This window comes from Phyllostomus discolor, chromosome 4, assembly GCF_004126475.2.
Source record: "Phyllostomus discolor isolate MPI-MPIP mPhyDis1 chromosome 4, mPhyDis1.pri.v3, whole genome shotgun sequence".
Taxonomy (NCBI): Eukaryota; Metazoa; Chordata; class Mammalia; order Chiroptera; family Phyllostomidae; genus Phyllostomus; species Phyllostomus discolor.
This window is the reverse complement of record NC_040906.2, coordinates 118072928-118098847: the sequence shown is the minus strand read 5'-3', so window position 1 is coordinate 118098847 and position 25920 is coordinate 118072928. Positions and strand designations below refer to the sequence as shown.

The 25920-nt window shown below is 45.7% G+C and overlaps 1 protein-coding gene across 7 annotated transcripts in view; it reads right to left on the bottom strand.

The window, feature by feature from the left end:
- RUNX2 (RUNX family transcription factor 2) overlaps positions 1-25920 on the bottom strand; it is a 319729-nt gene that overhangs the window by 89936 nt on the left and 203873 nt on the right. For 2 of the 7 annotated variants that reach the window (XM_028508421.2, XM_028508425.2), the window contains 2 exons: positions 22174-22239; positions 16326-20601 (listed from right to left, as the gene is read on the bottom strand). The exons of 3 other annotated variants lie outside the window; for them this stretch is intronic. In XM_028508421.2, coding sequence (XP_028364222.1) covers positions 20123-20601; positions 22174-22239 — 545 coding nt within the window. In that variant the 3' untranslated portion in view covers positions 16326-20122. Of the gene's footprint in view, positions 1-16325; positions 20602-22173; positions 22240-25920 lie in introns of those variants that run through there. 2 more of the 7 variants (XM_028508423.2, XM_036024175.1) reach the window with 1 other exon arrangement.

Sequence of the window (25920 nt, the reverse complement as noted above, 5' to 3'; positions counted from 1 at the left end):
TTGACTGGGATGCCTGTCCTCAGAGCCCAGGCAACCAGGCAAGAAGCCTAACCACCCTTAGCCCCCCCTGGAGGCAGTCCTCGCTAAGACCACCCTTCATCCAGCCCAAACCAGGCACCTGGCGTGTGAGTGAAGACACTGCCCACCTTCCTGTCTTCCCCGCGGAGGAGGCCACAACTGTGTGCAGAGGAGAAGGGCCTTTCCTGCGGTGCCGGCTCACGCTCCTGATCCACAGCATCCGCGGGCGTCGTAGAGCGCTGCTGTCTCGCCCCACTACGTTTTGGGAAGGTTCATTGTTCAGTAATTGGTAATGGGCCCCTGTATAGTGTCTATAGAACCCGGGCTTCCTGATTCCCAGCTCATCTGGAAAACTGACTTCCACGGAATGAAGTGCCCTGGTGCTGGGCCTCTGCGATTCCCATTTGCCAATAGACAGGAGACCTAGTCATGCAGACATCATGGTGGTCTGGAGTAGCATTGGTGGGGGAGGGGAGACAGGCAGGAAGGGGCATTTTATTTTTTACTTCAGTATCATCCAGAACTCTGATCTTTAATTTTTTTAAATAAGGGAGAAATTGATAGAGGAGCAAGGACTCACTAAAGTGATTTCAGTGGATGACTTTAAGCTAAGGTTTTAATTTGAAATATGCTAGTGTTTTAGGTGTTTTTTTTCATCATGTCTTGTTTTAATGTTTTGCTAGCATGTTCTCCTCCAGTCACCCATGTTCCTCAGGGACATTTTGAGTTGCAGGGTGGCTGCAATAAAAAATTCATGTCTGTAAGGGGGTTTAACCACCAGCAGGACAAAAGGAAGAGCTCTGGACCAAGAGACGAGACAGGGACTCACCGGCTCAGTGCTTGAACTTGGGGAAAATCATTTCAGTACCACCAGGCCTCAAGCATGGCATTTGCAAATTGGACTCAAGGATTTCTAGGGTCCCTTTTCTAACATTTTGGAGAGAAAAAAGTTAGGCCTTCTCTTTGGATTATTTAATTAATCCTCAAAAAGAAAAAAAATCCTAAGAACCCGCAGTTCACATTTGAGGAAGCCTTGGCCCAGTGAGATGGAGGCTTCAGCCCCTGAGGGGGGAGGGGAATTCCAGAGTCCTCATGGCCGCCCCAGGGAACGCTCGCTCTCCGCTCTGCCCCACCGCCACCGCCACCGTGTTTCCCACAGCCTGTGCCCAGAGGCTCCTGGTTCTCCACTCTGTAATCCTCCACAGCTAGGAGGGAGGGTCCTCACCGCATTCCTTTGTACTGTCATCAGCTACTTAAAGTGGCAAGAAACAATAGCCTCTTTCTCCACTTTCCTGGCAGGGTGGCTCTTGGACCCCGCTGAGTCTCTGAGTGACAATCAGGGCAGCCCTTCCAGCCCAACTGCCCCAGGTGCCCTGGGCAAGTGTAGAGGGATCCTGCCACCCAGCTGTTCCCTGCAGATCAAAACTGTTAAGCGGTGTGGGCTTCTATTTTTCCTTTCACAGAGTTCCTCAACTCTAGGTTGTTTGACGTGTACTCGGCCCTTACAGGGCCCAAGGAAGCTTCTAATGACCCCTTCCACAAGATACCAGGGACTCCTCTTTCCCTGCCCAGTTCTCACTTGTGCTCTGAGGAAAAGGGGTCTGCCTGTGGAGGGATCTTCCTGCCCGAAGTCCCTTCTCCCACACAGGCTGCTGGTGCCTGAATCCTGAAATGATCATCAGATACCGACATCGACTGTGGCCCACTGCCACTGGCACTGAGAGGATCCTTGAGAACTGTGATACCTACGAGGAAAGACTGAAAGCCTGTTTCAGATCAGAGGCCTCAAAGACAAACGACTCCATGGGGTAGTTTTCAAATAACTGTAGATCCTTTCCCTCTCCCCCTACAAAGAGAGGGACTCTTGACTCTGGGCTGGCCGTTATGACTGACTTTGACCGAAAGAACACAGTGGAGTGACCCTGGCCACCTCCTCTCCCAAGGTGGACCTTCAAAGATATGCAGCACCCACCTTAGTGTCTCTGAGAAGCCTGTGCTCTGAAGGAACCCCAGAACCACCTTGCTTGCGGAGGCCCAGCCAGCCCTGAGGGGCACCCTGCTGAGCCCTGCCTACATTCCTGACCCGTGGAGTCAGGAGCAAGCGAATGGCCATGGTTCTAAATCACTGTGTCGTGGAGTCGCTTGTGAAGCAGAAATGGGTAACTGAAAAGGTGTGAGAGGATGAGGCACCAAGGCCCCAGGACAGAAGACACACGTTGTGCTTGAGCAATGGGGACGAATGGGAAAGAAGGCTTTGTAGACGAGGGGGACCTGATGGCTCACAGGAGGGGTGGAGTTGGATGAGCGAAAGGACAGGGTGTGAAGGGGGGCAATGCTACAAGATCCGACAATTCCTGGGCCTCTGGGGAATGTTGTGAATACAATTACTTCTACTCCAACCACCCAACTGCAGAGAGCAAGCCCTTAACTCTGGGGTGTCAGTCTGAGTGTGGTCCAAAGTAACTAAGACGATTCCTCCAAAGTCCCATTTCATCTTTACAACTCCTATGAATTTTCATTGCATTCCATAATTCATTCATTTGTATTCTGAATTAAAAAGCAGTTGAAATTGCCTACCAGTTAAACTACCTAGCTTCACCCTACCCCAACCTCATCAAGGAACATAGAAACTCCAGGTGGAGGGATCACAGAGTCGAGGCTCTAGCGGGCCCAGAACTCATGGGCACCCCGAAGGGTCAGCCTCGCCTTCCTCTGAGGTCCAAGACTTAGGATTTTTCTTTCAGAATGTAGTCACACATCTCCGGCAGCCAAATCCGGCTCGTGGGCTCTCCTCTCCTATCTCATTCCAGGCTTTAAGCCACCCCTAGATTCACAAGGCACCCGACTCCAGAGAGCACCCCAGATTCAGATTAAAGACCACAGTCACCTGACAGTCTGGTCCTTTGTCTCCGACCCATGCTCCAGGCCAGCCTCCCACAGAGCGTCTGGAAAGCAAGCTAAGGCCATTCCCACCTATCCCAACACCCTTGCATGCTCCCCAGAGTTCTTTTTTTCTTAGGTAGACAATGCAAACACACACACTTCTACATCCTGGGTAGATACGTTGACACTTGGAAGCAAAATAGAGGAAAGCTTTTATTATTGTTTGCCATTTGAAAATGATTATGTGGCAGGATGATGTGTATTGAAGGAGACAGGCTGCAGTTAGCATCCCGGGGAGGGCTCCCTTCCTGGACCTGGGTGAGCCTCCACCACCTCCCAGCTCCTCGAAGGGGGACTGCCTGGTGCCAGACTTGGAATCTAACCAACACAAATTAAAGGAATAAAATGCCTCTTAGGCGGCAGGCGGGACACGGGAGAGTGAGAATGCTGAGAATTTTAAAGGGATCATCACCTCAGCAGGAGACCAAAAATCAGCCTCAGAAAGAGCAGCTACCCAAGCAGATGGTCCCCTTCAGTCCAAAAAGTCTCTGGTTCTGGGTTTCTCGGAGATTCCAGACACAGTCTCTCCTGAGCCCCACCCCCAGTCCCAGCTCAGGGCCTCTGCTGCCCCCCAAGAAACTCCCCTCCCAGTGCTATCTGGAAAGAGGGCTGAGCCTTATTTAAACTTGTGAAGCAACACTCTGTGGAAACCAAGCTAATCAACTTGTATCAAACACGAATCTAGTGGTGGGAATAGGAAGCAATGGCTTACTGGGTGCATGCAGGGTTCCCTGTGGGGTGGCGCAAATGTAGTGCTTGCACCACACTCAGAGTCTACTACATGCCACCGAATTGCTCACTTGAAAGTGGTTAATTTTATGTTATGTGAATTTCACCTCAATTTTTAAAAAAGCAAAAAAAAAGCTCTCCCTAGAAAGAGTGACCCTTCTCAAATCCTACATGTTTGACTCCGGGCCTCAGTCCCCCCTCACAAAGGGTGGGCTGTGGGCGAGCAGCAGCTCCTGCGTTCTGTGACCCTTCCAGCTCCCCATGGGGCGCGGGCTTCAGACGACCCCGGGCAGAGGGAAAAGAAGATCAGCAAGCTGCCCACTGGGCTAAAATTAACTGTCCCTGCACCATCTGGACGTGGCAAGTGACTAAAGTTCTCTTCTCTTCCTTCTGCGACTTCAAACATGTCTTATGAGACTCCGGAAAGGAACCCATAAAAATGATTATAAGACTCAGGCCAAATCTGGGGAGCGGTATAGTTGAGTCCTATAACTGTTTCTTTCCCAGCCACCAGCTAGCAGTCTCCAGTAAGTCCCTACATCAGGCAACACACTACTTTTCTCAATACACGGTTTTAGTTTTTCAACCACCCTTGCCAATTCAAAATAGAAGGAAGAGAGGATTCAGGGAGAATTGTACCCTGCAAATTTAAAGAGAAAATGATAGAAGTCCCATCTTGTACTTCAACAAATTGATTTGATACTCAGAAAATGATCCTTTTGGCCAATGAATATTTTTATTTTGTGTGTCTATATAAACATGCTTTTTTTTTAGTAGAAAGCACATCACTGGTGTCTAAAACCAAACGTGGTTTTGAATGAACCAGACTTGCATTTATATCTGAAGTTCATTTGCTAACAATAGAACTGGACTTCTCGTTTGCCAACATCAATGTTGGCCTGTTTTCGCCTAAATTTTATAGATGTCAGAAAAAGAAACTGTTCAGTACTCAGTGGCATACCCTGGCCTTTTTCAGCCACACTTGCTTGCATTTTTGCAGCTCCTTTAAATTCCCCTTGTCACAAAAACTAACAATAAGGTCAAGTATTTCAGTATGAAATATTGAATTATTATTCGACTTTGACAAACAGCCAAGAGCCTACGAAAGCTAACCACGAACTGGCAAGGAGAGTGGCTTAACCTCGGGCCGCCCGGCCCTGCCTGCCTCGCCTGGGGAAGGGTTTCTGGCACTGGGGGCACGGGGAGGCTGGGGGAGGCAGGGGGAGGGCGGAGGGGTGGACTGGGAACTGGACGGCTCACAGTCACGTCCAGGCTCCCGTCCCTCAGGAGTGTCCCGTTGCGCTCATTTGCTGCTGCAAAGAGCCAGCTTCGATTTTTCTTGGAGAGGGCTCCAGGCACCCTGACATCTCAGCCATGCCAACACCATGAGCCTGCCGAGCTCTCCGGATCCCCTGGCCATGTCCCTGTCCATCAAGGTTAATTTCTATGACAACATAAACTTCACTGTATAGCCAATAAACTCAAACCCGATGGAACCTGATGTGGCCAGGAAGGAGAGTGACAAACTGGCGCCATGTCAGGGCTGGAAATAGAACTCGCCTCACCAGCCAGGAGTTTGGGAGGAAGGGTAGAGATGGATTTATGTCCGTGCGCATGTGTTTTATTTGTTCTAATAACTCTAATAAAGGTTCCATTAATCAATAAACTGTCTGTTGCAGAGATAGAAATAGATGTAAGATCCCTGAATTGCACTTCAGGTTGAACGAGAACTCACCCTCATTTTCACTCTAACCCGCAGTGGTGAAGGGCATGGATCCTCGGCTCCCTCACGGGACCCGGGCAGGGGGCTTGGGTGAGAGAGAGAGAGAAGCTTGAGGACTGGCTTTCAGCTGAGCAAGGAAGAGTGGCCTGCAAGGAGGCAGCAACCCCAGGGGGGACATGAGGGACATCACAAAGCATTGCAAGGAGGGTCCTGGCCTCTGAGCAGCGCATGTGACTTTGGAAATGAGGTTTCACTGGTTGCAGGAAAACCTCCCTTGAAGTGCAAACACATGGACTCCTCAAAGGTGAGGGTCAAGGCAGGTTCATTGTATAAAAGGAGAGGTTCGAAGTACAGGGTGGGCTGGTCTGGGCTTGGGGAAAGAGGCAGAGTCCGTGTACGGTCCTTTCGGGGCACGGTGGGCCCCCAAAGGAGAGCTCTGGAGGTGTGCGTGGGGAAGACCCCAAGATCCTGCTTTGAAGTTCTCCTTAGGGTCAGTCACAGGCATGGCTGTCCTTAAGTTCCTTGTACGTGTGAACATCCAGAGCATTAACGTCTCCCAACCATTTTACTCGTCACCCGTCTCTGCTGAGTGCAGCAAGACCCCCTGTGCCAAACTGTCTCCTCAGTGGGGTCCAGTGCTCTTGGCAGTAGGCATGAGGCAAGCAATCGGATCAAATGTGACTACGCCCTGCACTGAAATTCGGGGGTATTCCATGCTATCATCTCAAAACATTGCTTATATCGATACTCTCTCTCATTAAACATTGAGGTCTCACATTTTTCTTTTGTCATGTTTTGTGTGACATAGGTCATGTTTTGATAGCACAGGTATTTCTTTCTGTTTTCACTTATTCTAATACTGAATATGGTTTTCTGAAGTAAGACCCGTACCCACCGAGATTCTGATTCTGCTCACCCCCAACCCCAGCCACTCCAACCCCGGGAAGAATCCTTCCTGCTCATCTTCTCAGTGGCACGGTGAATTGGGATGCTACAGAATGCCGGGACTGGGGGCTGGGGGCGGTAGCTTGCTCTCAGTTTCCTTCTGGAGAGCTGTACATGGGATCGTCACAGTGGGAGATGTGCCTACTTCCTGCACTGCAGGGTGTGGGGCGGCCACTGCCTCGGCCACAGACCCAAACTGGGAAGGGATCCTTCATCCTTGCGGATCCAGCTCAGTGCCGTTTCCCCACTTAGACCTAGAGGTGCTTCCGCCTTGGGGCTCCTCCACCCTTGGTTTTCTTCTCTGCTATGGCACCTGCTGCACTGTGTTGTCGCCTACAAGTTTATTTTTCAGGCTCTGAGCAGACAGTCAGCTTCTTGAGGGTGGGGGTAAGTCTCATTCATCTTCATTTCCATCATTTCTAGTAAGTATTCAATCAGTATTGATTGAATGAGTAAAACTGCAGGCGGTCCCATAGGATCAGATGAGAATTGGGACTGTGAAGCAAAGAAATGACAACTGTGCTCTCAAGCAACAGATAGGGTGAAGCTACGGATCCGCCCTCCCTCTAGCCCTGTGAATGGCTCAGCGCTTGTGTCTGACAGTCCCCTGGTGCAATAAGATGGTGCTTGTCATTAAATGGGGGTCAGTGAGGTATCGTCTGCTTGCGCTGCCACCAAATACCTGTGCGTCCCTTCACTGCCCCATTAGCGTGGCTTCCCTCCTGCATTTTTTAAGTTGAAGTGAAATTGGCTATAGGAAACTCAGATAATAAGCCTATGAAAGGTGAAATTAAGATGAAAAGTCTCTCTTTGTTCAAGAGGAGCTGTCATGTTTTCACTCGATTAGATGGCTAGGATATCATGTCAGTGAAGTTACAAGTGTGGCCTTCTCCCTGTAGACAAAGGATGAAATAGCAGACAGAAAGACCTTTGAACCTGAGCATTGAGGGCAAGGGAGTCTCTTGTCCATAATCAACTTGAAACACGTTGCCTAGAGACAGGGCGTCTCCCCCAGGAAGAAGCAGCACTGGAGCCCTTAGACTGAACGGCCGCCCATAGTCTGGCCTGCAAACAACTTCAAGTGTTTCACGAAGCGGTTGATGTATAACAGGGCTTTTCCAATGAAGTTGGCTGGGGCGTGGTATGGAGTTGGTGTGTTGGCAATTAATTTTCATGAATATAAGAAATTGGTTACGGGATCAGTTTGCCTAGGTTTGTAACAAATAATAATAGGTTCATAAAAAAACTTGAAAAGTAACGAAGTGTAAGTGCTTAATAGAAAAGACAATGCCAGACCTGTTCCAAAGGAAGGAAATGTGTTTTCCAAATGAATGGGAACTGCTTGGAAATAGATGTCCAAGCTTTGCCTTCCCTTCACCTGCCTACAGGGCAACCCTGCATATGTGACCTGAGCTCTCTGTGACTGCATTTCCTCACCCTCAAAAAAATGGCATTTTTGCCAATTGTTGTGAGAAACAATGGACCTCATTCTCTCCCTTAATGCTAGGCAGGCTCTAACTGCACCTCTTAAAATTCCCTATAGTTTTCTCTGGTTCAGTTGCTTAGAGCATCATCCTGATACATGTAGGTTGTGGGTTCAATCCCTTGTCAGGACACATACAAGAATCAATCAATGAATATATAAACAGTGAACAACAAATCAATGTTTCTCTCTTTCTCAAATCAGTTAAAGAAAACAACTTCCTACAATTTCTCCATTCTAAAAGCTACTCCAAATCTATAGGTACAAACCACTGCATGGACCCCTAACACACCACCTGGAAGGCAACGTATTGTTGTCCACATGTAAGGAGACCGTCAAGAGAGGGTAAGCGGCTTGTTCAAGGTCATACATATAGTTACTAGGGGTTAAGGATCTGGAACCCAGATCTTGTTGTCCTTTTCTGCTTCCCCCTTTCAATGCACCACTCACCCCTCCACATCCCGAATGCAGAGCTGGCTGTGTGGCTGTGACAACATGGAAGGGCAGCTGTCCCCCCTCTGGCTGTATGGAAATCACCCACTTTTCAAACACCAAGCCTCCCAAACATCGCAGTGAAATGAAAGGCTGTATGACTAAACATAGACCGCCAACTGCCTTACAAATACTTCAGTGGCTGAGGAAATGAGAAATGGGAGATGAAATTGGCTATAGGCAGAAATCAAAAGTGTATCTTAATTCTCTCTAGAAGGGAATTGCTAAGTTTTTAACCTCTGTTTTTGGCAATTGGAAGCATTCATGAATTTGCTTAAATGAAGAACGACATGACAAAGATCTCTTATTGGGATGGATTAAGTTGAACAGAAATGCGTTCCAATGTGTTTTTTAATGGTGGCCAGCCTTCTAGCACATTTTTCTGCCTATAGCAAATGTTGAATAACTATTTCAGAAGGAGAAAGAAGGGAGAATAGATGGGGTGAGGGAAAGAGTGGTCCTCTCCATTCTCTGAGATTTCAGCAAAATGGAATGTTAATCCCATATAGGACAGGGTCTTTAAGAAAGTGTCTATAAAGAGCTTTAAGATGCGTGAGGAGAAGCCTGCCTATTCGGTTAGGGAGTTAAGTGATTTAGGTCAGGGAGCACTGATGCCCATTCCTGGGCGTTTCCAGGCCCGTGCACAAGTGTGCAAAGCCTTGCAAGCTCCAGGTTTCCCCAGGCCTTGGGGCTCCCAGGTCAGCTCTCTCCACTGTATGGCACTGTTTCTTAGAGACATCAGTGCAGTGATGGAGGATCTGGGAGCTGCCCCTCTGTCAGAGGCAAGAAGGACCCCAAAACCACTCCTGCAAAGGTATGCGTCAAGGCTGACACACACTTCTTGGCTTGGCTCTTTCTCTTGTTAGATAAGCCCCACGCTGTCAAATTAGGTTCAACAGCACACTTGCCAGTAGCAACGCGGTCACCGAGCGCAACACACCTGAAACGGCAAAGCTCAGGAGAGATCCGGAACTGGGGACCGAGGTCGGGGAAGGTCAACAACTGAATGTGTCAGTGTGCTTTGTATTTATGGCTTATGTGATGTGATAGCTCTGAATTCCTTCAGGGAAGAAGCCCGGGATAAGCCAAATGCCAAACTTAGCCTTGATGTTGAGTAGAAAAATAGTTTATAAAACATACAGAAAATATTATTTTCAAAAAGCAATGCTTTTTAAAATGTTAAAATAGTATTTAAAAAAAAACAACAATAAAACATTCTCCTGGCTGGTGTAGCTCAGTGGACTGAGCATGGGCTACGAACCAAAGTGTCACAGGTTCGATTCCCAGTCAGGGTACATGCCTGGGTTGCAGGCCATGACCCCCAGCAACCACACATTGATGTTTCTCTCTCTCCCCCTCCCTTCCCTCTCTAAAAAATAAGTAAATAAAATCTTTTAAAAAACATTCTATTTGGGGTTCCAGCTCTATGCTTTTTAGCAATAATCATCTTAATTATTTTGAGGAATAATAAATCTAATCTGTTTTATACCTGTTATGTACTGGATACTTGCTAGGCATATTACTACCTCATTAACTCATTTACTCCTCACAACCTCCATTATAGAGATAATACAGGAGACTGTGTCTAAATCTTTAGCTTAGGAACACGGTGTTTGGAATCAGGTAGATCTAAGCTTGAGTTTCAATAGCTGGGTAACCTTGGGCAAATCTGAACCTCAGTTTCCTTATCAGTAAAATGGGGATAAAACCAGCATTAACTTCTTCATAGATTGTTGGGAAGATTGAGATAAGGCACGTGAAATGTTAAGCAAGGAGTCAGGCACAAAGTCAAGTGTGCAATAAAAGTTAAATATTATGAAATATTATTATTTGGCCCTGGCTGGTATGGCTCTGTGGACTGAGTGCCAGCATGGGAACCAAAGGGTCGCCAGTTCGATCTAATCGGGGCGCACACCTAGGTTGTGGGCCACGTCCCCAGTTGGGGGGTGTGCGAGAGGCAACCACACACTCATGTGTCTCTCCCTCTCCTTCTCCCTACCTTCCCTTCTCTCTAGAAATAAATAAATTATTTTTAAAAAATAAAAATAAGTATTATTATTTGATCATGCTAGCAGTACCAAATATGACTTCCTCTAAAGGAAATTAAAATGGCCTTCAGAGCCTTCCTAAGGCGGGAGGAGGAAAATCATCTTTGGTCCCCATTCCCTTCTCCCCAGGATGTTCAGTCTGGTGAGGTCAAGTCCAAGTGAACTTCAAGGACAGCTATGGTGGGAGAAAAGAGTGAGAAAAGGGTAGCTAGCGTGCCTGTGTGCCTTGCAGGGGAGGAGTGGCAATTGGGAAAGGAATTATGAGGGCTTAGGGGATTACGTGAAGCAGAAAGGTAACACGGGGGACTTTTGGGAGCCTCTCTACGTGCTGCCAGCACCCATTCCTTCTGTCTCACTCTCCTACAGGCCGGAGGAGTGAAGTTCCAGGGGCCAGACTGTCAGAGAGCTAGGTCTGTGTGCTCCCCTCTCACAGGGCACCCTGATCTCTGGGAAGCAACTTCTGGATGGTGTTTTGAGTTGGCAGGAGCCCGCAACTCGGGCCACTCTCTGCCCTGGTCAACCTGGCCCTCCGGAGCCCCAGGGGGACTCGGGCAGCTCTCGGGGAAAGAAGAAAGCAGCACCTCGCATGTGTGGCATGCCGCACAACACAATACTAGCTGAGAGATTTGATGGACTCTGACAGGGGGAAGAAGGGAGTGAAAAAGATGGAACAAAGATGCCATTTTAAAAGTATTGGCTCATGTTCAAGATTTCACTATTTTCTATGGCAAGGAGCGAGTAAAAAAATTCCTCCTACTGATGGGTATTTTTCTGGTCATTGAAAGCCAAGGGGTGCGGGGCTTCTGACTTCCCCTCCCAGGGACCCAGTGAGCCAGGCCTGCGGGTGAGGTGGGAAAGGGCTGCCTGGTGAAGGCGGGAGCCTCACAGGCCCGCGGCCAGCAGCCTGGATGAGGAACGGGTGCCGCAGCACACACTGTGTTTTCAGCTCGGATTCTGTGATCTCCCTGCCAAACAGGGGTTTACAAAGCAAAAACCTCCAGAGAATTCTCATACTTTCTGGCTTATTCTCCTGGTGTCTGTCTTAACAGGAATCAGCTGTTTGCCTTCTCACTTATACAGCATGTTGCCGGGGAGAATTCAGCATCTGGTCTGGCTATTATTAAAAACAAGAACATCCTGCTCTGTTGGGAGAACAGCACCACGAGCAATAAAAGGACCGAGATCATTTGCATCCAGGATTCCAGAGATGTGTTTCCAGTCAATATCTGCTTGCCCTCCTCCCCCCATGGCGTTCATTTTAACATTTCCTGACTCTTCCATTCCATCATTTGCATCGTGGTCTCCTTTTTCTCAAACAGAGAGACAGAGCGTGTTTTTGCCTTTCACTGAGAGGCTGGAATCACTATAGTTGTTCAAACACTGGCCCGCTCCCGCAGTGTGATAAAGTTGAACTACCAGAGGAATTTTTTTTTAAATTTTACAACTGCGGAAATGAAAAAGTAAACAAGACTGGGACTGCATCGGTATTTAGGCTCCAGCTTTTTGTTGTTGTTTTCGTCTTTTTCTTTTTTAAGCCTTGGACTAGGGGCCCGAAGGAACCATATAATATGAAAAACACCGAGAGCTTTTATTAGCCAATAAAAAAATCTCAGTTCCTATTAACCACTTAATTCCTTGCTAGGGTTTCACACTTGCTTCCTCCTTGCATCCCTTTCTTCCTCTCATGTCCACGAGGAATGAAAGTTGGCCCGCCAGCCTTTCCCTACACAACCTGAGTTCACAGTGTGTGTTCCAGAAGTTGCGGCTGAGAACTGAATTCAGTAATGTTCTCTGCATTTCTCATCTGTGAAACCACTAGTAAGAGATCTCAATAAGGAGTCAGGTTTTCTACGCCCCCAAATCCACACACAGAAAGACTTTTTAAACTCACTGCTAAACAGGAGAAAGGGCACTGTGACTTTCAAGATTTCGGTATGAAATGACTGTTGAAGAAGACAGAATCGAGCTGAGGCCTTACTAGGAGAAGTACCGATGCCACAGAAGGCGCCTCTCATTTTTGAGTAGAAGAATAAAGAAAAACTCACAGAGAAACAGAAAGTGAAACTGGTCAGCACTGTTGAGCAGTCAGAGGTAGATGGAGTTATAAAAAAAAATAAATGACCTAATTTAAAAAGGAAAGGATGTCAAAGGAGATTTAGATCATTGTTATTAAACCCCACACCATTATGCATGTCATGTGGTTTTGTTGTTTGCTTTTTGCTGTTTTTACATTATAAATTTGCACAGTAACATCAATTCGTCATCCAATTGGGTTTTGAGAGACCCGGTCTCTGAAACTTCCCCCTAAGCCTACACTGCACCTCACTTTCCACATCCGGGCGAATCTGAGTCCTTTGGGTTCTCAAGAGAAATGTCCTCAGGCCTAAGGTGTAGAAGGCCACATGAGACTTGGTTGCAATCTTTTGTCTTGCTCACTTAATGTTGCAGGGACAAGACGACTTATGTGGAAGAACTTTAGCATTTTGCTATAAAGTCTTGTTTTCTTCATAAGAATGATCGGGGCGGGGGGGAGGGCAGATTATTTCCTTTCTGTTGTTGGCTATGGAGTGGGGCAGAATGACCTGGGATGAAGAGAGTGGTCAAGGAGTTACATCTGCAATGCTAAAACATGAAGCAGGTTTTCCAGAAAACCCCAGACATTATTTCAACAAGATAATAAGACAACAAATTAGATTAAGTTTTAGTAAAGGTTAAGTGGGTTTCCAGAAACTTGATCCTTCTGCTTTCCAACTGGTTGAGCATGTCTGAACAGTGGGGCTGGTTGAGTCACAGAAAGCTTTTGAATAAAAGCTTTGCAAAAATTAATAATAACCCCTTTGTAAATGTCAGCTTCACTGCACTGCTGACATCTCCAGAGTGGCCAGTGTCCCTGGTCCCCTCTAAACAATCTATCTGAAGCAAAGTGATTGCTTCTTCACCACTTGTGGGATGAGGTGGTGTTTTTTTGTTTGTTTGCTTTTTGTTTTGTGTGTGTTTTTTATTGTTTTGTTTGTTTGCAGTATTTGCAGGAATGACAGACAGCTGAGGAGAACAAAGGCTGTGTGTGTGTATGCACAGCAAACTCCACCTGTCCCTGTATGTCTGTCTGCTTGGGCACCTCTCCGTCCTCCACCCTCCCACCTCCCTTAAGGCGTGCACGCAAGCATGCCTGTGCACACACACACAGACACTTTCCTTGGTGTGTATTACCCTTAGCACCTGCAGTAGATCCTTTTCTTTGCTGACTTTTGATTCATAACTTTTTTTTAAAAAACTTCATTTCCAAGGCCTCCTGATTGAATAGCTACTGATGGAAAACTGCTGGGAAGTCACAATGAGGGCACAGGAATAGTGGCAAGGAGGAGGGAGATCCCCATGCTTTTGCTCAGGGCTCATAATTTAAACAGAGAGCATCAGCTCTCCATGTACTGGCCTTCCTCAAGCACCTTTTCCAGGCCCAACAAGAGAGCCAATGAAGGAAGAGCAGAGGTGGGTGGAAATCAAATCGGAGGAGCCGGTGGGCCTAGTCCTAGTGCGCACAGGCCGGCTGTCAATGCATGCACGTCCTCGGTGCCAACCCGGACAGCTCCCGCTGCAGGCGTCCTCCCCAGCTCTACTTCTGCCCTAGGAGCAAATGCACGAGTTTGCCTGGAACCTCACAGGTGAGCTGGCTCGTGCTTGCTGAAACTGTGGCGGTCAGTTGAGTTGTTCCCAGAAAAATGTAGTGACTATGAGTCTTACCATAAGCCTCCTACCTTTTTAGATGCCCCCAAACCTTCGTTTCCTAGGACTGAATCATTTCCAAAATGATTTTTGAATAATTGGGACAGGGAGGCCAGTTGACAGGATTACCTGTTTACCTAACAATCTACATAGGGTTGTTTTGCTTAAATCAGACACCAGTGCCTCTGTTTCTGCCACAAGTCTTCATCGTGCCACTATTGTTAACCACCCGTTTCCACAGGGAATGAAACGTAAGCCCGTGAACCTCTGTAGGCCCTGCTCTCATTGACTGTGAATGAGGCTTCCCCACCTCCTCCTTTGCCTTTTCAGACTGTTTTCAAATCCCGTAAATATAAACACGTGGCTCTTCAGCCCCATCTGTAGATAATAACTTCAGGGGGCTTCCTGTTTACATGGCAATACCCATTTCCCAGCCAAATAAACTCTGTGACATAGAGCTGAGGTGTTTATTGGGCCAGCCTCGGCTGGGATTGAGTTAACAGGAAACACCCACTCTGGAAGAAATGTCTGCTGATTAAATATTTGGGGGGCAGGGGACACAAGGGGTCAAAAATAGTACAGAAATTGCTTTCTTCTTCCGCCTGTCGTTTCCAGTAAGCAGCAGCAGCAGCACCATGATAAACATGGCCAAGCAGCCCGGGCGCGAGGAGCCCACGGCTATACCGTTCACAGGCCGCACAGCCACGGGGTGGGGAGGAGGGAAGACGTGCAGAGGACAAACCCGGGAGCCTCCCTCACAGCACAGCCAAACCTCGGCGTGCCGTCAGGTGATGGGAGGGAAAGGCTGATGTGCACCCATCACTGGGAAGCCCCTTGTCTTCTGCCTGGCTGTGCCGTTTTAATAAACGGTGTTTCTGCACACCAGATCTGTCAATAAAGCCTGGCCTAAGAACTTAGAGAGAGCCTCTAGACTGTGGGTCCTCAACTGGGGGGCTGTGGGGGGCGTTTCCTGCCAGGGGACATTTGGCAAGGTCTGGAGACATTTTTCTTTGTCAGGACTGGGGCCGTGCTGTTGGCATCCACTGGGCAAAAGCCAGGGATGCTACTAAACCCTACAGTGCACAGGACAGCCCTCCCTACCCCGAACTGAAGAATCATCCAGCCTGCACACATCAACAGTGCCAAGGTCTAGCCCAGTGCCTTTCATAAACCGAGAAACGGAGACCCAGAGGGGTAAAGTGATTCACCCTGAGCCATGCCTCTGGACAGAGCTGGAGCAGGAAAGAACACCACTGTGCCCACCCACAGGTGATGCCTTTTAAAGTCACACAGATGTTTAATTTCAATGAATAAACAAGTGTATATCCTCAAAGAGTTGCAAACAACTTCCCTGGCTTCAGTTCACTCAAGTGCTTTTAGGATACCTCCTAGTCGTAGAAATGAGCTGCTTCCAGGATTCTCAGGAAACAGTGCCAGAGGGGTCAGAATGAGCGGGCCTTGTTGAAGGAGGCCTCTAACTCGAGTGTGATGTGGGCCACTGGCAGGTTGCTGAGCATCCTGGTCCCTCCTTCAGAGCCTTGGTGAGCCCAGGCCTACAGACAGCACAGGACAGAGAGAAAGCCGCTGCTCTTTCCAGGCCCTCAACCTCGTCACTGGGGAGGGACTTACCAAAACAAGCAATGGCCCAGGAAAAAAATCAGAAAACTATACTTAATGCTCACTAGTAGAATTTCTCTGAGGCTAGAGCTCTCCAGGCCAGCATCCATTTTCACTCATCCTTGGCTTGGTTGACTTTCTTTTTAAGAACCCAAAAGAGACATGGGAAGGAAAACAGAGTACCTGCTATGGCTGGGCCGCCTGAGGCCTTCCCATAACAGCCAGGGGCTTACTGGTCGGACCTTGTCCGTGGGCCCAGACAGGAGAATCGGGGAACCGCTGAGGCCGAGGTCTTTACATCCTGACCAGTCCCACGGCCAGGAAGAGGGCTTTCCCCGGGGGTGGGTGAGCATTCCTGCCTTCAGAACCAGGCTGATGACGAAGTGAGTTCACTGCCAGATTCTTTGCCCACCCTCTCTAGGAGCGGGACAGAACAAGAACCCAGCGCTTACCAACATTCTCTCCCTCTCTCACCAGTAATACAGTCTCTGCTCTCACTCGGCCCCGGTACGTCCTACGGCCAGCAAGCGCCTGGGGGAGGCGGCCGTGGGCATCAGATCGGAGAAGAAACCACGAACGAGAAAAGACCCAATGTACACACATAACAAAACCAAAAAAGCCATTTTATTGAAAATTAAATTCAAACTTCAAATTAATATTACAATCATGAGAAAAATGCCAAATAATTCAATTTACAGTTGCAACATACAATACAAACAGTCCCTTTGAAGTGGAGCGCGAACTCGCCCACGAGCGTGACCTGTGGCACAAAGCAGGGTTTGTACAATATGTGCACGGGAAGCAAATCTTGGGCAACAGCGATTGGAAAAAATAAAAATGAAAAGCTTGTATTTACACAAAATGCTACAAATATTTTTGTTCCACAGAAATCTAAGAATGGTAAGCATATCCAAAAAAATGGAATTTTATTCAGAATACCTAAGAAATTACTGTAAGTTATGGTTTTGGCTGATATATTTCAAAGTACTGCAGTAAAAAGCAAACAGTTATTTGTAAACATGAAGTAAACAAACATCTAAAAAATTCTCACATAGAAAGTATTTTTAAATGAATTATCTTTTTAAGGATAACAAATTCAATGTTTAGAAGAGTTGTCTTTTATTTATTTCATTTATTATCATTCTTTCGGACATCAAAGATAGAATTACCGTTTTTGCCAATGCTCTGTGTTTCCATGTACGAGCCTAGACTCTGGGGTCTGTCCCGTTCCTGGGGATGGAGGGAGCTCTCTAAGCCAGCAGGCAAATCCCCCCTCTGAATCTGCAACGTGTGGTCACTAATCACGTGGATGTCTCTGCTCACTTTTGAAAGGCTCTAGTGGGGGTAAAGACAGTCTAAGGGGCAAACAATAGTTAATCTGTTGAGTCTCCCAGTTCCAGGCTGGATGTCACATCACTAATCTAAAGCCAAAGCTGTGGTACCTGTTCTGGAACTCTGTGACAGAGGTTAGCGCTTGTGAGACAACTGAAACAGATAAAAAAAAAAAAAAGTGACTGTTGGTCACACTGTAAACTCCAGCGATGCTGATGCTACGAAAAGGAAGAACCCTGCTCCTCAACCCGAGGGGAATGGAGTGGTGGCTAGTACAGGGTTCTAGAGCAGAAGTAAAACTTTGCTTTGGTCTTGAAATCTCAAATCATACACATGACCCAGTGCAAATTAAGAGTTCAGTTATAAAAAAAAAAAGGAAAAATTTAACCCCCAGGCCAAAAAAGGGCAGAATTTCATCTAAAAATGTGAATTACCCCACTGGAGTGGTTGGACAAGGGTGGAAGGATGAAGTGCTTGAATTTTTCCCAAGAAAAAAAATTTCTTAAGTGTTTCTGGGTTGCTGCCTGCAGCCACTATAATAACATTTCAACACAAAAGCATCCCTAAGGTCACTTAGTATGTGTACTGTAAACTTAAAAAAGCCCTTTTAACATTAGAAAATAATGTACAAATATAGTACCTTTTTTTTATTAAATAGGGTACAGCTGGCACTGGCGGTAACATTTTTATGTCAATTAATTAAAAATGAAATGTGTAACCAGACACTGGCTTCTTTAAGTGCTGCTGAAACAAACACACACATTTTACACTTACAAATAAATGGACAGTGGCATGCTTCAAGCTACCACACACAAACAATAAATAGTATCAATTACTACTTCCATCTTACTTAAGGAATAGAAAAGTGGCTTCTTTATCTAAGCATACTTGGTATACCACCTTCAGAAGGCAAAGTGTTTTGTTTTGGTTTGGCTTCCCCTCAGTTTTTGGTAGGAGGAGTCAAGACAGATTCCAAGGGGGACTTCCAGACAGGAAGACAGGTCCAACAGCCCCTCAGGCTGTCCTGCGACACTGGCAGCTCAGAAAGTGGGCCTGCCTGAGAATCACTAGAGAGAGCAAGGGGCCTCTGGGGGCTGGAAGCAAGTCTCTACCAACAGGGGCACAGAACTCAAACAGAGCGGCCCTGACCTGTGGGGGTGGGGGGAGGACAGGGATTTGCCTGGTGGTGTCATTAAGTGATCCTGGCTTGGATTAAGGATTCACGCTTGAGAATTGGCCACGTGGCTGCCAGGAGCGGTCAAAGTGCATCCTACAGGAGGGCTTTAGCTCGAAGTCATAGACAGCAGTAGACACCAAACTCCACTGAGCTCTGCCTTCCCTGTGCCGTCCACTGTGAGAACTACAGATGTCTAAGGCTATACATGGGACCCCACAGGTTGTATGTTCTCTCAGATCAGTTAGCTACCTGCTGGAACTGGCTTGCTACTTCAGATGACCCTGCCCCCATAAGACAAAGACTTAAATCTGCTCCTTTAAATGCAAATTCTGTGGAGAGCTGCCCATGGGGCCTTGGGTAGATCTGGGTTCCCCTGATCTATGTTCGATAAGGCGGTTGGTTAAGAATCTCTGGTGCAATTTTGCTTTCCTGCACTGTGTGTACCATTATTAGCCCTTTGGCCACAAGTGTGGCTTTAGGCTCACTACGTCTCCACTATGAAGCCTGGCGATTTAGAGTTCTGCTTTAACTATGAAACCACAGAACACTTTTCTGCAGTTCAATGATTCTCTTGTGCTTGTCTTTTTAATATGACAAGAGTCATCGTTATTTGGAAGAAATAAGAAAACCACATCACTCCAGCATTTCATGCTGGTTAAGGGCAACATAAGTGATAAAGGGCTGAGAGTTGTTTTTTTAATTCCTAATTATTGCTTTAAAAGGCAAAGCTGTGTTAGAGGCGATCGAAGATCTGAAAGAACTAACATAACATTTCCTTCATACGTCACAAAAACAAGCTACATCTAAAATATTTGGAGATGGAAGTACTTTTAAAAATCACATTGTGCCTGGATGAACTGAAATTGCTTAGCAATATTTCAGGTATGGCTCTAGCCCACTGAAGAAATTTGTTATTTCATAAAGAGCACTTTTAGAGACCGAAGTCAACATATCAATACACTAAGAAATCTTTCAAGGGTCCAAATGTCATTAAATAATTATAAATATATCTTTAAAGTTATATGACCATTCACTTAGCAAGTTACCTCAGATTTTACACATATTCATAATTTAAAAAAAAAAAGAAAACAATAACACACAGCCAAACACAAACACTATCTATACCATTATGGCTATAAAAAGGTATTGCCATTTTCAGTTTTGCATAAAAGGAGGAGAGGGATTTCAGGACGGCATTTCTTTTTGGTTAAATGGGAAGGGGGTGGGGAGTATAAAAAAGGAAAATAAAATAACCTTTCCTGATCAGTATACTTGAAGTCACTTTCTTAAAGTAGGAAAAACACTGAACCAAACAGTTCCAAGGAGTCCTTGCAGCAGGGGTGGAAGCCCAGTTTGGAACAGTCACACTGCAGTGGAAGCATCCACGCCACCTCCTTCCCCTTTACGTGCGCCTCGACCGGCTTTGTAAGCTGGTCTGCGGGGCGCACGGTCCACACACAGCTGTGACCGTGAGGACGTGTGGTTTCAGGGCACAGAGAGGAAGCGGCTTTGCTCTTCTTCCTCCTGAACCTGGAGTCCACCTTTCTGAATTGGCATATGAACAGGTTATTTATAACAGACCAAAACATCAGCGACAAAAATACCTTTTCCTTTGTCTGTAAAAGTACACTTCTTTTTCTATTTAAAGAAAAATAGATAGAAAACAATCTGAAACCTGATTATGATTCTCTCTCGGGCCTTTTGCTTCTCGATATCTACCCTCTTATGGTTGCAAGAGCATGACTGAATGATTGAGTGAAAAATCTTCTAAGAAATAGGCACTTTGTAGATAGCTAATTGATATACATATATACGCACTCTCTCTATATATGTATATATTGATACATTTGGGATGTGGCTCCCAGATACCGCTGGGCCACTGCTGAGGAATTTCAATAAGGTCGCCAAACAGATTCATCCATTCTGCCACTAGAATTCAAAACGGTTGGGGAACTGCTGTGGCTTCCATCAGCGTCAACACCATCATTCTGGTTAGGCAAATTTGGGTTTAATAGCGTGCTGCCATTCGAGGTGGTGGTGCATGGCGGAAGCATTCTGGAAGGAGACCGGTCTCCCCCCGGCACCATGGGGAACTGATAGGATCCTGACGAAGTGCCATAGTAGAGATATGGAGTGCTGCTGGTCTGGAAGGGTCCACTCTGGCTTTGGGAAGAGCCGGGGTAGGGTGGTGGCAGGTAGGTGTGGTAGTGAGTGGTGGCGGACATACCGAGGGACATGCCTGAGGTGACTGGCGGGGTGTAAGTAAAGGTGGCTGGATAGTGCATTCGTGGGTTGGAGAAGCGGCTCTCAGTGAGGGATGAAATGCTTGGGAACTGCCTGGGGTCTGAAAAAGGGCCCAGTTCTGAAGCACCTAAAAATTATAACAGAAGATGGGGGAAAAATCTGTAAATATCAGTTAAAATAATGATAGAATTTTTACAAGAAAAAAGAAAACTTTAGCTTCCCAAAAAGGAATAGCAAGCCACAAACAGATCTTCAAATGCACCGATCACTACACAGTCTTTTTTTTTTCCCCACTTCACAGTCTTAGCAGCATTTATCCTCAAGATCTGCCCACCCCCAGAGAATCCCACAGGGCTTTAAAAACCCAAATGTGTGCTAGGTCATACGTGTAAGCCAACCCAACACTCTTATCATATAGATTCACTCACCAGAGTTTAAGACTGAATCCTCATTGATTTTTTTTTTCTTTTTGTTCTCATTGCACCTCAGATATTTGAAAGTGACACTTTTACTAAGGTGGACTATTTCATTTTCTCAACCGAATATAAAGAAATTTCAAAATGATCAGTTCTGTTATGGGTACTCTTGGCAGGTACCCCTTTGTCAATGAAGGAACATTAAAGAGACACCCTAACACTGGTACCCTAGGATGTTCCAATCACTGCTTTTCAAGTCTTGCCATAATTTAAAATCTTATTTTACTCTTCATCTTGGTAACAGATTTCAAATAAAAAAAATCAAAACAGATTGAAGACAAATATTGCTTATCTATATTACTTATCTGGGGGCATATCAGGAGAATCAAGCCCTTAGAAATTCCCCTGAGGGTCATAAACAAAATAAGTAGGCTTTAAAAGCACTGGGTGGGATAGGGGGCACTTAGTACCTAGAAATCATTGCATTTCAAGCCTGGATAGTAGACATAGGACCTGATTTAGGCCAGTGCTGGCAGTAGCTTTTGTGAAAGGCTCTCTGCCTTTCAGTGCAGACATGAGAAGAGCACCTCACCATCCGTTCACCAGCCCCTATACCACATCCCACAGAATTCATCTCAGGCCAAACGGGTAACAGGGAGGCAAACATGGTTTCCCCCTGAAATGTGAAGTCCTTTAGCTTCTAAAGCCAACATCATGCTTTCTAGATACATATTTCTGGTGCTTAGCTTATGAAACCACAGTTATAAACCACTTCGTGTGGAAATTAGTTTTCAAAGACTGGGTCATGATTTTCTAAAATTAACGAGATTGTGACAAGCCCTTTTGTAATATACCAATGTTCTTAAGATTTTGGCTGCATCTAAAAATCTTCCAATTCTTTGGATCTCATCATGTATTTGCTTTTCAGATAGCTTTTGTCTATAAGGGGAAGGACTTGGTGATTCTTGAAGGCCTCGGTGCGCAGGTGCTTCTTCAGTCCCGTCTCTATCGAGCACTCGTTCTTAGGTGCTACCATACTTACTGAAGGCAGAGCCCGACCACTCTTCTTTAAAGGTGCTGACTGAGGATTGTTCATTTTTGTTAACATGCACACTGCCTATAATCTTCATAAAAAGCCAGGGCTAAGTGCCAGGATGTGCATTTGTAATAAAAAGTGACTATTTAAAAGCAGTGTGTAGTTAACAAAAGTTGTTCCCACAAATCGGACAGCAGCAATCAGACAGCCCCACCCAGCCCGGCCCAGCAATGGTTAAAAGTCTCACCTGCCTGGCTCTTCTTACTGAGAGTGGAAGGCCAAAGGCAGAAGTCAGAGGTGGCAGTGTCATCATCTGTAAAATGAGGGGGATGAGCTCTAAGTTCCCTTCCAGCTCTAAGTTCTATCACCGTGAATTCCAAGACAGAAGGAGAAGCAACAGCCTTAGGGGAGGGCGAGGCAGAGAAGTTCCCACCCCCTAGTTAGTCCTTTCCCGGAATCCACAGGCCCAGAAACAGAGGGTGAAGAGCTAGCGAGCAGCTTCAACTACCAGAAGCAAACACTTTCAAGATGACAAACCAAAACTAACACAGTCTGGGCAGTTACTCTCTGCTTTTTACAAATTCTTCCATCCTCAACTGGCCTCTACCTAACCCCTCCCAAATACAAAACTGACAAGCTCAGGTTTTAAAATCTAGAGGTAGTGATTATGACAGAATGGCAAATGGGAACAGATGAGATTCAACGTCTCCCCGCCCCACGAGTATGAATTGCCTTACGGGTACAGGCACAGTATGGAGGCCACAGATGTTCCTCAGCCAGACTTTTCATTGCCGCACATCTAGGTGAACTTGAGCTGGCAGAGCTAATAGTTAGAGGTGGGCCACTTCTGTACACATTAAGTTCAATGCCCAGATCATGTGAAAGAAACCAGAATAATGTGAGCGATTTCAAACAGAAAGAAGTCACACTTAAAACATCAATGTTTGCCCCCCACAGGAGCAAAGAGCTCACTCAGATAGGCTTGCCAATATAAAAAATGCTTCTCGTGGGTATTTGTACTTAAAATATACTGTAGTCATAATTAAAATTCCATGTGGTTTCCCTTATTTTGAGGCAGAAGCCTCATTAAAACCCTTTATGTGGGGCCCTGCCAGTAAACTCCACTACAGTTTTGAATTGTTCCCGCCACCTTCTCTATTTTACCTGATACATTTTGTTAATGTTTTTATTATCCATAACATGCCAGGACCACTGTACCTTTTTAGTTTACAGATGTCAGCTAAGGCAAATTGACATTCATTTTTCAATTAATGAGCTCTGGTTGTGGTTTATAGAAAACAATGCAACAATTCCGTGAGGTTTACAGAATTTTGACCAATCATTTTTGGTCATTTGAGACTGTAATGTCTTGAGGAGTAGCTCCGTCTGGGCAAAGAGAGCTAGCTAATGTGAACATTAAAGAAATTACACGGTCATTTTTATAACTTACAAAACACAGAATTTTCTGGAATTTGCTTAGTCATTTTGTGTTAACAAGAAATGTTTCTGAAACACACTGCAGTGTGTGCTATATGAAGAACATTAACGATGTGCTACAGGACCCTGCAAGGCCCCTCATGCCAGCGACGTTCGACGGGTGAGCCTCGGCAGGCACGCCGGGGGCACTGCAGGCACTTTTAAAGCCTGCAGCACCTGACTGTCTGGTCGGGCACTGACCTCTCTTCCTTTAGATTGTCGAGTTTAAAAAAATGGCAACGGCCAACACAACAATAGCCGTCTGGTGTGAATGAATCAAAATTATATCTGGTTTTCAGTCAGATCGGCAAAAAAATATAACATTTTTGGTGTGGTGTGCTGCAGAACTTTAGTGGCTACTTTACGTGTGCCAGGAGATGAAAAAGGTTAAAAATCGCTGCTTTATGTGACACTCTCTGATACGGAAATGAAAAGAACATAAACCCCTTCCTCAGCTTCAATTTATTTACATTAACTGTTGCAGAAACAAATGATATAATTAAATTTTATTGAACAGGGTTATATCTAACACTTCTAATTTCTGTTTTGTACAACTCAGGTTTTCTTTCAGACTGCCTTTGGGTTATTTTGACGTTGCATCCTAAGTTATTCATTTCTGTGTCACTAACCACATCACAGCCACAAATTAAAAAACCGACCTAGATATTATATCAACTAAAGTAAAGAAAATGTAATATCTGTTTATTAAAAGGGTCAAGAGGAAAGCCTGGAGGGTTTGAAAAGTACTATTACCGCAATCTAATTTTATAAATGTAAAACCAAAGCTAAGTAACTGCCCCAGTGATGTGCCTTGGAGTCTCCAGGCTCCCCCAAGACCGTTTGAAACTCTTGCCTGTAACCCTCTGATGAAACAAGCACAGTACTGCCAGGAGCTCCTCGAAACCCACGATAACCACGGTGTATCTTCCCCATGGGTTGGTTTTACTCAACTTGGAGGTGGGGTACACGGTACAACAAACAGGGATGTGATACAGAGTAAATGCAACCCTTGGGTGAATTTTTAGACAAAAATGACTAACAAAATTTTGCACTTGTGAAGCTTCGGGCTATGCCTCCAGATCCCCTAAGGCACCCACTTACCTTCCCTCTGCTAGTTGGGGTGCTCTGCTGGGAAAATCCAAAGCCTTCATCTGCTGTTTAGATAATCCTAATCTAACCCGTTAATAAATAACAAAGCTGAGTTCCAGAGAAGTGGTGGCATTTACTCTACAAAATCAGGCAGCTTAAGAGAGGTCGGGCCACAAACCAGACAGACCTCTTTGACTTTAGACCTCTTTGACTTCTGACCTTCTGACCTCTTTGCAATTTTAGTTACCTTAAAGGAATTTGGTTGACACAATCACAGATTTTATATATATATATCCTGCCTTAAAAGTCTATTTGCCTAAGTAAATTTGCCTAAAAATATTTCAGTAGGCTCTTCTGGTGCCTACATGTTGCCCCAATGAGAGAAACTGTCTTCGGGATATTATTAAGAACTCTTTGAGGTCTTGTTGTTGATCTAACCTACTAAATAGTGAGCAATTAGTTCAGTTGCTCATGACACAATGTAAATGAGACCAAGGTCAAGGGTTTGATTCCCTTAGGATCTGCTGGTTTCCTACAGATGCATTTCATTCCAGACCTGCTATCTGCACCCCTGGCCATAGTCAGACAGCTTGCAAATGAATAGAGTGGTCACAAACGCAGGTGCAAAAACCTTGCTCATTACTACAGCAGCAGCAGCAAAAGCCTTTCACAACCTCATATACATGAGGAAAAATATATTAACAAAATGCCCATGAAGCACAAATAAAAAGAAAATCAATGTTAAAAGAAAAAAAATCGTGTCCCTCCCGCCCAGGTCTATGGGGAGAAAGAAAAGTAGCCTCTCTCTACCCACTCAGGTTTCTTGGGTCTTTAGAACAAGAAAATGTGGTAGAAAGAACTGAAACCAAGACAGTTAAAGTAAAAGAGAACCTCTGACCTTTGATTCTCACAGCCTGCAATCCCCCACTCAGCCTCTCGCACGCACTGCTTTCTAGTGCTGGTGATCCTGGGTGCTGCTTAGCTCCTAACTAAAAAGCAAGCTGTCGAGGGCAGAGATCTGTCTAATCCTTGTTTGTCTCTCCTTCAGTGCTTAATAAAAATTATTGATGTTTCCAGGCCTTTACCTAGTACTTCAACATACAGTTTCTCATTTATTAGGCCCTCAGCAAATAATGGTTACTTGAAAATGAGCAAGGAGATCTCTAGAATGAAAGGAAATAGTAGATTTTTTTTTAAATAGCAGATTGGGTACTTGCCATTTCAGCCTGTCAGCTAGAAAACACTGTACCTATGTCTCTTCCTCTGTAAGCAGTGGAATTTACAAATCTCAGCTGAGGAGAAAGGTTGGGCAGAGAGAAAGAAAAGAGGCCTAAATCCAGGTGGGACATACATTGGCACATTTAGAGTCATTTGTCCTACTATTTTTAATGCCAGGGCATAAATGTACATCATGAAAAGCCATCATACT